Source organism: Sinohyriopsis cumingii, chromosome 7 (genome assembly GCF_028554795.1).
Source record: "Sinohyriopsis cumingii isolate HCF-2022 chromosome 7, ASM2855479v2, whole genome shotgun sequence".
Classification (NCBI taxonomy): domain Eukaryota; kingdom Metazoa; phylum Mollusca; class Bivalvia; order Unionida; family Unionidae; genus Sinohyriopsis; species Sinohyriopsis cumingii.
This window is the reverse complement of record NC_142967.1, coordinates 82,058,716-82,070,935: the sequence shown is the minus strand read 5'-3', so window position 1 is coordinate 82,070,935 and position 12,220 is coordinate 82,058,716. Positions and strand designations below refer to the sequence as shown.

General features: G+C 33.5%; 1 protein-coding gene across 2 annotated transcripts in view; it reads right to left on the bottom strand.

Moving 5' to 3' along the window:
• The window catches only part of LOC149795628 (thyroid hormone receptor beta-A-like), a 70,247-nt gene extending 58,788 nt beyond the window's left edge, over nt 1-11,459 (bottom strand). For both annotated transcript variants that reach the window (XR_016422366.1, XM_089965459.1), the window contains exon 1: nt 10,372-11,459. Coding sequence is in view for 1 of the 2 variants with exons in the window: in XM_089965459.1 (XP_089821585.1) it covers nt 10,372-10,595 (224 nt within the window). In the remaining variant the exon portion in view is untranslated. The remainder of the gene's footprint in view (nt 1-10,371) is intronic.
• Between the last annotated feature and the right edge of the window lie 761 nt (nt 11,460-12,220).

The window sequence follows — 12,220 nt, the reverse complement described above, 5'->3', positions numbered from 1 at the left end:
CAAGAAAACTTAACAGTTATCCATACAATAATATCGGATATAAAAAAGCTGTCACAATAAGGTAAGTTTGTATTATATTTCCACAATGCAGAGTTGTAAAAAAATCAGGCTTCAAGTTAAGGTCAAAGACAGAACTCTAATAAATATTTCATTTCACTGTAGCACTTATCCGCTTTGGCTGTCCTTATCAGTGGTTCTTTGGGGTTGACAAATTCATCACATATTTCTACTTCCAAAGCTTTGTAATGTTGCCTTTAGATTTGAGTAAATCCTCATTGAAAGCTAACTATATCTCCTCATAAAACAATCCTAATCATCTGCCTAGAAATGAGGGACCTTCAAAACGATTATTCATTTACAGAAGCAAACTTTTATCCAGGATTGCAGTTTAGGATTTCAAAAATACCCTAAAAAACTATTCAGGAAAACACTGGAGATTGTAAATTACAAAATAATGTACAAGTCAGTCATACATTCAATTTCTGTCTGGTAACAGCAGTCGTTTTCAAATGAGATATTTTTTCTACTGATGACAATTTTAAGCATTTGGAGTGAAAGGTTTGACCATAGATAACCCTTTATATTTAGTATAACATAGGTACTAAGATATATATCTAAATATGGACTAAGTCATCAGTAAACATTGTCTAGGTTAAATGGGTTATTACGGTTTATTTAAAGATGCTACTTACGACTCTCAAAGACAACATTAGTCATGAAAATGAATTCCATCTGAGTCAGTATTAACTGACATTATAAGTCGAACTTTGTTTGAATGTTTTTATTTCAATATAGTGGAACTGGTGAGTAATAAGATTTAGTTCTGATCCAATTTCTAACTCTACAACAATAAAAAATTCTTTGATGCACTTTGAATGGACCTTGGGGACATCCTCTCACTACAAACTGACACTACCGATCTAATTTCAGCAAATTCCCTTACTGTGATCATTATTTGGGGGTGGGTGGGTGGTGCTGAGGTGTAAATAATGTGCCCCTGACAGCTCAAACAAGGTGCAACACTTGTAATACATCTTTTATTAATCAAAGACCTTCTTTCTCTCTGGGTGTACTTGTGGTGCTTAAAATCATGTTTTGAATCAAATGTGCTCTTTCCTTACAAATGTTAGGTGGTTTCTAAAGCATCTCAAACACTAAAGTATTACATGTAACTATTCTTATAAAAAGAGTTCTGTGAATGGCACATTATACACCCACCCCATTGTCTAAAAGTACTGTCGATAACTGAGTTGTTTTTGTAGAAACCATTTTTCTTCTGTCAGAGTGACCCTGACCTTTGATATTTTGACTCCAAAAATCATAGGTTTCTTCTTAAATACACTAAAAGCAAGCCATCTGTAAATTTGGGTACACGTAATGTACAACCAATATTATTGTGCTGAAGCCACATTACCTCTCCCAGTCAGTGACCTTGACCTTTAACCTCCTCATACCAAAGTTAAAAGGGTTCTTTCTTACATAAATGCCATCCATCCACAAAGTTTGGTAACTGTATGATGATGATGATGATGAACTCACATTATTGTCAGAAGCCCTTTATCTTTCAGTCATAGTGACTCAGGCTTTTGACCTGTAAAACCAAAACTAAATGTTGTTATCCTTGTCCCAAGCACAAGCCAGTCACAAAGTTTGGTAACTTTAGATGGTTGAGAACTTTACTATTGTAAGGAAACAAATTTTGTTCTTTCAGTTACCTTGGTCCTAACCTTTGATATTTTGACCTGAAATACACTGGGTTCTTCTTTATCCATTGTTCAATCTATCTGTAAGTTTTATAACTGTAGATGGTGAAGAACACAAGTTACTGTGAGGAAACTTTTTTAGTTTTGTCAACCACAATGATCGTGACATTTAAACCTTTGCACATCAAGGTGGACAACTAAAGTTACTGTGCAGAAACCAAACTGGTAACTTATGGATGGATACATGGATGATGGGCATGGAATATCATAACATAATAGATTCCACCTTATGGCATGCTTGTAAAAATGTAAGATATTCAAGATGGGGAGGGACTGCATTAATTTACTTCTGCTTGTAGAAGGAAGATTTTTTAAAATTTTGACCTTAAAGTGAATGAAAATTTTGAACACGGTGAAAATGCTTTTTAAAAGTTAAAATTTACCATTAAAATATCAGATAAGACTTTTGGAATTGTAACAATATTCTTCCTTAGGGGCCATCCATTTAGTAAGTATGCATGGAAGGGGGTAACCCAAATGCATATGCTTGCGTATGGGTGGGTGGGTTCTACTGATAATATATGTGCGCATAGGAAACGAGGGTGGGGTGGAGTGGGGCGTGAAACCTCAATAATAATTTGTCTAATATATAACCTGTTCAACTTGGTTCAGTCGGTGTTCAAATTTTAGCAGACACTAGACAAACTTTTTAAAGTTACGCAGCTTATTTCTTTGAAGCAGCCAGACACTGAATGTTAGTGGATGGACTATCTGTTTTATTAAACATGTTAATATTATTAATCCTTGATTCAGTGTGGATTAAATATAGACTGTTCTATAGAATTTGGGGGTGTGGTGTGTGCATCAAGCATACATACGCAGGTGTGTGTGTGTGTAAAAAAGTACGTATGTGTACAGGGAGGGGTCAAGCTTTGCCAGATTTTATCATATGTACTAAATGGATGGCACCTAGCTTACCACTGGGAATTCGATTTCACCGAACTATCAAGTTCAGCACAAAAGCATTACAGGGTATTTAAGCGTCCAAAAAAAGTCTTCAAATTTGACCAGAACGTCACAAAAAGTAGTGTGCTATGTAAATCTGAATGGATTGCAAGCATAATGGCCTTGAGTGCAAGCAATGAACATGATTCATCAGATTACAGTCCTTTTTAAGATGCATCCCTCAAATCATACTTGGTAAATATCTTATACTATACAATTTGATATATCATGGCAAATAACCATGAAAAACTCCTTCAAATCCAAAGAATATATTGGCGTGATGAAAAGAAAGTCTTTTTTTTTCACAGGCAAGTCATACATTAACTGTTAGTTCTCTTCATAAACTTGTGCTCCTGCAAAAAGTTATTACCTTTTGTAGAACAACCAGAATGAGAAATGTCACATGTCAAATTTAGTAATTAAATCAAGTTTTATTGTGTACAATTTCAACCTAAAGCTGTATTAGCATGCTTTTTAATGCCCTATGTAGTAATTGTGGCAAAAATAGAAACTAAATTGTAAGAAAAAAATGTCAAGGAGTCTTATTTACATCATTAAAACCATTTACAAGTACAAGAACTTCTTGCCCATCCATATTTGATAATCCATCATAAAATTGTCAGATTATATTACACAAGTTTGTGCAACACAGCCCTAAATGTGACCATTACAGACCCAATGTCACTGCTGTATCAATGCATGTAAACCAATCAGGGTCCTATTTTTAGTACAAACAAAACATACTTGTACATAGTAAATTACCAAGGAATATGAAAAGCAATTAAAAGAATAATTAAATTTAATACAAGGAAGAAAAAAAAAACATTTTGAAGCAGTTTAAGCTTTACATGTGTACTCCCTTTCACCAATGCATTATAATGCATGTGCTCTGTTGTCATGGGACTGATGCCATTTATCAAGGTTCTTACAACCCCAATGGGTTGTTTTTCAATAGATTTTCAAGAAACTCCAAAAGTTGTCAAAAGAATTTTCCTCAGAAACTTTCTCCATATGTTATTTATCACGGCATACATAAAAGGAAAAGAAAAACATCGTTAAATTGTGTCACACTATGGCTCAAATTCTAAGAATATATTTTGTATGGTTGAACAAACCATGTTTCTTTACCACAAGCAGAATGCCGAGTTTCAGCTTAATATTCGCTGGGCATTAGTAAAAAAAAAAAAAAAAATTAGATCTGCCGGAGGCTTTGGCATTTTAAACCTACAAAGTTTTATTTCATGATCAAACTGTTTTATTATATAGTCCATGAAGCATTCAAAATACTGCTCAGTTATTCAGAATGAACCATCACCTGATCAGTGGGAGGAATTTCTAAACCTTCCTTCAATCAATACAGGATATATGGCTTCTGCAAAACATGTAACTTTTAAGAGGATTAGAGTTTGATCTAGCAGCATTTCAATACCTGATTTTCAATATCTTTCACAAGTGAATTTATCTTCAGACCTCTCTCAATCCAACCCTTTTGTGCCAATGACCAATTTAAAATATTCTAGTGCAAGATTCTACCATTTACGATATGTAATTTGACTTCAAAACAATTCTTAACCAAAACTGAGGATGAATTCCTTCCTTCTTTGGTTTACATGTAATAGCAACACCAATGTTTTACATCAATCTAGTCACTGGCTGCTTTCAAAGAGTTACGCACTAGTTCTTTGACAGATTATATCATACCTGTAGTTTTATGAAATTAAGTTAAACATCAATTTTCATCTCCAATTTTGACTTTGGCATGAAATGGATTTAACTTTGAAAAATGTTTCATCAGATTAAATACTTTTATATCAAATTATAAAAAAAGCCATCAGGGATCATGTTTCATGTATACAAAAAATGTTGTTCAATCCAAGACAGCTATTACTGCTTCAAGGTTGCATTTAATCCATTTACGTATGTAAAACCAATTTGCTGTTTGAAAGAATTTAAATGAATTTCATCACAGAACAATTTATGCAATTATTTATTGTATGGAATGGTTGAATTCCAATAAAAAATTTTTTACTCACAAGCTCTTCTGTGGTGTCTTGGTAAACAACTCAAAACAGAAAGGCATGTACAATGCCTACACTTATAATTAAACAATTTTTTAAATAAATATCTTTTAACTTGGATTGTTTTCTAACCCAAAGATTTCTTTCAATATCCGACATATTTATCTCTGTTGACATGTATCCACATAACTTTGAACTGCCTTGCTCAGAAAAAGGAACGTCTTATTAAAGCACTCTTCCATGGGTGATTATTTGTATTTGAAATAAGGGAAGAGACAAATTTATGTTGGTACTTTTGATTAAATCCAAGAATGTCTGATTCAAAGAGACCTTTTTTATGCCAGATTTACAGAAGTGTGAAAGATATTTTCGACTGGCTAATTTTCTCATATATAAGCAGATGATGAAATTTCATTTGTTTGGTTGACTTATTGGACACGACTTTTGCATTCAGGCCCTCTAAATCTCAAACTTGCCCTACTTTTTTCAATGGTTCATCTGTCTGTGTGCCATCAAAATGGGTCTGCTTTAGATCTAACAACAGGAAGTCTAAAATCTGATTTAAAAAACTCTGGTTCTGGACCAGCAATTGTTTTAACCTATAAAAAAAATGAGGTCTCAAAACTTATATTTTCTTTGCCATTGTTTTTAATATGTGAATAGAAAATCAAAATTGTCTGGTATTATTGTAAAGCAACATCTTTGCCCTTTTGTCTGTTCTTACACATTTTGGTCTATCGTGAACTGTAATGATGCCACAGAGCTTGGAACATGGGTACTATATGTACCTCATGATGCAAAGTCACATCATTCAGGAATTATGAGCTCAAAATCAAACTTCAGTAAAGCCTTTCACTATATTCTGGCCAAAACCAGCATCACGTAAGGCATCATTCTTGCTAAAAGGCTTACCATGCATAAGAAAATGACATAAGAATCAGTTTCTGACTTTCTTATTTTTCCTCAAGATAAAATATTTTACCCTATAAAAAGGCTTCTGGCTTCCCTGTGAAATATTTTCATCAAGCACAGTTACCTATCACTATGGTTTTAAAAACACTCATATTGATACTAATTATTATAGCAACAATCATAACAAACTTGATCAACATCACTTACAGAACTTATTTACAAGTGTATGAGCAAAAATAATGATGACAGATGGCATCAATGTTGGATTGCGAGGGGTGTTCTGGTTGCATGGTACATATTATTATGGGGTTCTTTTTCACATCACCTACTGGCATAACCCCTGCAATTGGAAATTATTATCTGAACTGGCCACCATTTTTTTGTCAGAATCTATGGAAAATCTTCATACACAATAATCATTGCACAAAATGGACTTACTGAGTATGCATATATCTCTCACAGTTGTCATTATTTTTGAAAATACTCATATCCAAAGGTTTGTACAATTTTTATCCTGAGAAAAGTTTTTTTGTTTTCAAAGAAGAACGAGTCTATCTCCTACATAAGTAGCTAGTAAATACTGTCCATTTCCCCTAGTAAGTGAGGGTCACCTGTCAACAGTGACCATAGGTCAGTAGCTATGAGTGTATGACCTGGTAAGGTCAGCCAGCTATCTCATCTATCACCAGGTGATCAGAAATCAATAACATCTACTGCCCAGTGATCTGACATGGCCTAAACGGTCATCTGGTCAGGACAGTACATACTGACCATTTTCCTTGTGTCAAGTTATTGTTATACAGGACCTGTCTTCTCATATTCAGGGATAAATATCTGGTAGTCAATTAAATCAAAATAAAGCTCTTTTTTTTTTAAAAAATGAAGACTGTGTCTGAACTATATTTTTGTCAGTTACTATTTTTGTAAATCCACAAATTCAGATCCAACAAATAATACTTCCAAAATCCACAAATTTAAGTTCTGACAAAAAGGGATTTTTTTTTTAAACCATGAAAACTGATATCAACAAAACTAAATTCTCAGTATTTGACAAGAAATAAGCTTGAATAACAATTTTCCATGAACATATAGTCCATGTTTCCACTGATCTTTTTCCCACCCCATGCTAAGATAGCTGGGTGGAATGTCAAAATGAATCCCTTATCTAAAACAAGGAATTTGCCAGAACCATGAAATAGCAGGATGAAGTTACTTCACATAGGGGCTAGCAAATTTAAATTACCTTGTAACAAGCCCTACCTGCATGAAATATTTAAGTAAAATATTTATATTCTCACATTTTATGATTAAAACATAATTCATAGCTTGACTAAACCTAGGTAAGAGCTGATTAATTTGCATTTACAAACAGAATCTACTCTGCAATGCATTGCTCAGTCAGATGAATGCCAAATCTAGTGACCTTCACAACTGAATGGTCATCTTTTCTCTCTCTACATAGGCTGTTTGTAATGCATGATTGACCTCTGACATAAAGAAAAATTAAGGCTGCAAGATTTGGGATTACAGTTGTTGTTGTTTTGGGGTTTAATGTCATTTTCTAGTGCATGATAGTCTATAGATGGCAGCCAGTATAACTGGTGAAGGAAGAACCTGGGAAAAACCTGGTAAGAACCACTGACCCACAGGAAGATACTGGTAAACTTTCTCACATACCCACACTGGTTGAACCATTAACTCAAGCCCACGTGGACAGAGAAGGGATGATAGTAAATAGTAAAGGCAATTGGTTTAAATCTCGCAGCCGCCTGGGTTCATGTCAACAAGCTTTGTAAGAAATGGTTTAGAATGGTATCCGCTTAATAGAGACAAAATATATTACTACTTTATGAATGAGAAACTAAAGGATCTAGCTGTGGATTTCAGATAGTCAGGGTTTCAACATGAATTTTGCTAGCTGTGAATAACAGATTGCCAGGGTTTGCAACATGAATTTTACTAGCTGTGGATTTCAGATAGCCAGGGCTTGCAACATGAATTTTACTAGCTGTGGATTTCAGATAGCCTGGGGTTTGGAACATGAGTTTTACTAGCTGTTGGTTTCAGATAGCCAGGGCTTGCAACATGAATTTTACTAGCTGTGGATAAAGTGATTACCCTATGCCACTAGCACATGGTTTTAGTGAATTCCATGTTCAAACATCCTGCTCCATCATAAACTGTCCATATATCTAACATCAAGTGGGAAAATTCAGAGGAAAAAATTCAAAATAAAACAGGGGCAGTTCGGCTCTAATGATAGAGAAGCTATTCTAAAATACTTATTTTTCTGCATTTTGAACCTGATGAACATTTTTTAAAATCTTCCTTCTCATTTCATGTCAAATTCAATTAACATTTTTTGTTATAGGAAATATCTATTCTCCATTTATGTACCCACATATATATACATGTTGATCTTTCTGTCCTGAAAATTAAGAAAGTTAAACCTTTCTGTCCCTGAGATGATTTCATTCCATAACAATTTAGGTAAGTAAAAAATAAAGTACGTGGAATAAATACCCAATCTGTTCAAGTAAAAAACACAGTACCAAGGTCTTTACACAAAGCAAAGTAATTAAATCAGTTCTTCATATTGGGCTGTTAGATGTTCAAATAATTATGTAACAACCTGTAATTCGGCATGTTTATATGAAATGGAGAAAAATAGTTATATTTAACTATTTTCACAAGTGTGTTTAGAGCTGAATTTTCAGACTAAAAATAAATATGAATAATTAACGAGTTAAAGAACAGCAATCTGGAAGTTCACTCTTTTGTTATTTGTCATGGTGTAGTGATTCCTCACCATAATGTTCTTCAAGGGGGCCATTAAAAGTCTATTGGATTATATACAAGATTGTTCCTCACCATAAGGTTCTTCAAGGGGGCCATCAAAAGTCTATTGGATTATATACAAGATTGTTCCTCACCATAACGTTCTTCAAGCGGGCCATTAAAAGTCTATTGGATTATATACAAGATTGTTCCTCACCATAATGTTCTTCAAGGGGGCCATTAAAAGTCTACTGGATTATATACAAGATTGTGTTATATTGGGGTATATTATTAAGAACAAACTTAAAGACCTAATAATGTTTCCTACCTTAAATATTTTCAGCATGTTTTTTATGTTTTCTAATTTCATGGTGTTTGTTTTTTGTAATCATATCATTATATATGTTTTTTATGTTATAGGTGTTGTCTAATGTTGTAAAGCGCTTAGAGCTTCTAAAGATTAGGCATTATACAAGTCATTATTATTATTATTATTATACAATAATATGGTTAGATAATGTAATGGGATACAAGACCATGTTCACATTATAACAAAGACTGTGGTACTGAGGTGCTTTATATAATCAGAGACCAATGTATCACTTGTTTACACTGACACAGAAGACGACAAAATTTCATCAATTCACTAAGGTTTGCATTACTGAGCCACTCAGTTTAAAGCATCTAATTTTTCGATGCATCATATTTGTAGTTAAACTTCTCAAATTCCTGAAAATCATTATCTGTTAAGATATGAAATGATTCACTGCTGAATCAGTATATTATCCATCAATTGTATTCAATTTTAGACACACAAAAAAGAATCACAAAATTTTCCATTCCTGATGGATTAATTTTTGCTGTTTTCAGATAACTGCTAGTAATAATTGATGTCCCATTTATCAGATAACTGCCAGTAATAATTGATGTCCCATTTACCATCTCTCTGCATTGCATTTCTTTTTTTGTAGACTAATTATTTCTTGTGTTTTAAATTATTTTTTTATATTCATTTTTCAGAATTTCCAAAAGAAATGGGCGTTTAACTATATGTTGATTTAGCAAATGTTATTATTAATGCCTCAATTATTTATTCTCCTTTCTTCTAATAATAAGTAACCCTCCTCCATTAAAAAAAAAAAAACTTTTTTCTCCTGAAAGCAGAATGGTGAAATCTCCAAGCATCTTAAGTAAATTTATCCAACTGTATGTTTAGTTAATTCTCACAGAAATAATTCATGCCCAATCTCTACAACTTGAAAATTCTACACGATTAGCACATATTGCAAAAGAAGTTATCATCATGACAGTACATCCTTCAAAAGGATACCGTGTTAGCCATACTAATTTCTATTTTATTAAACAGAAAAAGTCATAGATAAAAGTTATCCAACTTTGTCAGTTTTTGTTGCGATTAATTTTCATATTTATTGGGGTTGTAAATATTGGCAGTAGAATAGAGCAAGGTCACATACAGTACATTAAAAACGTCTAACAATTTCTGAGTGTTATGTTTTACAGAATGTATTTTTAATTTTATAATGCACAATATCTAAAATACCCAGGTAAATACAAATCAAAAAAAGATAACAATAGGTGGTGGTTACGTCATCTCAAAAGTCCTACAAAACATTATACCCTAGTTTTCACATGATATACACACTATGCAAGGAACTCTACATATTTTCTCTTTCTACAAATAAAGCAATCTTTCTGCATATCTGTCTAAATTCGAATAAATGGCATGCCTTGTGTTATAAATTTAGTTTTTTTTTCTCTATCCAAAATGTTACTTTACAGCATTATCATTGAAAGCTCACTAAAGGTTTTATAAATTTTGATGATGCTATGTCAAATCTTAACAAAACTCATTTTATAATTAAAGTCACAATGATACTGAAATGCCAAAAATATATGGTGAAAATATTCCTAATATCATAAACATGAGAACTTACCATTTTACAAAGAGATCCCCGAAGAGACAGGTGAACACATCACTTGTGGGATCCATCCGTGGCCTGGGGTAGCCTGGGTGAGGTTGCTGATGTGGGTGCTGGGGTGGCATGTGGTGAGGGGGCGGGGGTGCTGCCATGGGGTGGTGGGGGTGGTGATGATGAGGGGGAGGACCAAAATTGTGTGGTGGGGGGCCATGATGACAATTATACTCTGAGAACATCATCGTTATTCCAGTTATGTTATGTGCTTATGAACTCTCAAGTTACGGATTGTGGAATACTAATAAAATCAATGTTACAGTACCTCAGACCTAGAATTTGCACATTCACTGATCTTCATTCAATAATGTGTCTCCTCCAAACAATAATTGTGCTATATTACAGCTCAATATAGGAAGTTTTATAAAAAGAAAGTTCAGGTTTCAATAGGAATAATCAATTTTCCAAAGATTTCTCAATACAAGCCTGAGGTAAATAAAACTTCTCTTAATTAATGAAGACAGCAGTCATTAGTTTGAACGTAGATCCATACATTTTACACACTGTGGTTACTTGTGAAGGCTCATGTGACCTTGTATCCAGGAGGAAATGACACTAAAACTTTGCTGAATTTGTATCTAAAGCCAAGAATGAATAAAAAGTCCAATATGTATGAAGTAAATGATATTAAAAAAATCCATGAATGATCTGCATTTCAATGTGAATCCTGGGATATAGTCCATAGTGTCAAACTGTCCACACAGTTAAAAGACTTGTTCTGTACTGAATTCCCCCTGAACCCTCTGAACCACTCCAAGTATAATAAGAAAATAGCTCAGTCTTGTTCTTTCTGCTAGTAGGTCTGACACAGATAGACCCTTGACAATCACATTCTTCACACACAGGCAAGCTCCTGCCCTTCTCAGTCATAAACAAACCTTCCTGGGGTGACTAGGTGCAGTTCTGTCACTCAGCCAATCATATCTAGCCATCAACCAATCTCTGGTTACAAAACCCCGCCCACAACTGTAAATCTGCTAGACTAACCTCACAACTCACTGAAAATATGACATCAGGGATTCTGTTCACTGGAATGCTATTAAAAAGTATTAGCAAATTCCAAAAATAGCAATTTTTTGTAATCATCACAATTTTCTTTTGTATTTAACACAATTGCAAGAATGGTTGATTAGCTGTGGGGATCTTCTAAAGGAGTGGTGTAGAAAAATTGGAGTCTATTTTCTATAGATCTTTAGACTGTCTATCTATGCTCAGTGATACACAAGTTTAAAATCTGTTTCAAACCATTATACTTTTTACTTGTGTTTAGTTGTTTGAATGGTGGCCCAGAAGGTCTCGGTGAAAGGCTGCAATGCTAATTTGTGACTCCTCTGACAGAGAAATATAGACCATATTTTTAAAACCTTTTATTCTTCAGTACTATGATAAATTATTGTGTGTACAAATATATTGTAATTCTGTTATCTCTATAAATTGCATGTGCATTAGAAATAATGCTAACAAATTTGCTTCTATTCCTAACACAGACCCACTTAATGTGTGTGTGTGTATATATATATATATATATATATATATATATATATATATATATATATATATATATATATATATATATATATATATATATATATATATATATGAGTGTGTGTGTGTGTAACAAGTTAACAGTGTATCTAAAGGACAAATTGCAAGTACTGTACCTAGCAATAATTAGCACTAAACATTTTAAGTTCCAGGTGGGTGATGAGGGGGTGGGGTGGGTCATGTAGTGCTGGAAGAGGCTTTGAAATAAAATGTCCTATCCTCTGATGGAAAATATATTTATTATATTTATGGTCCCCTTGTTTGC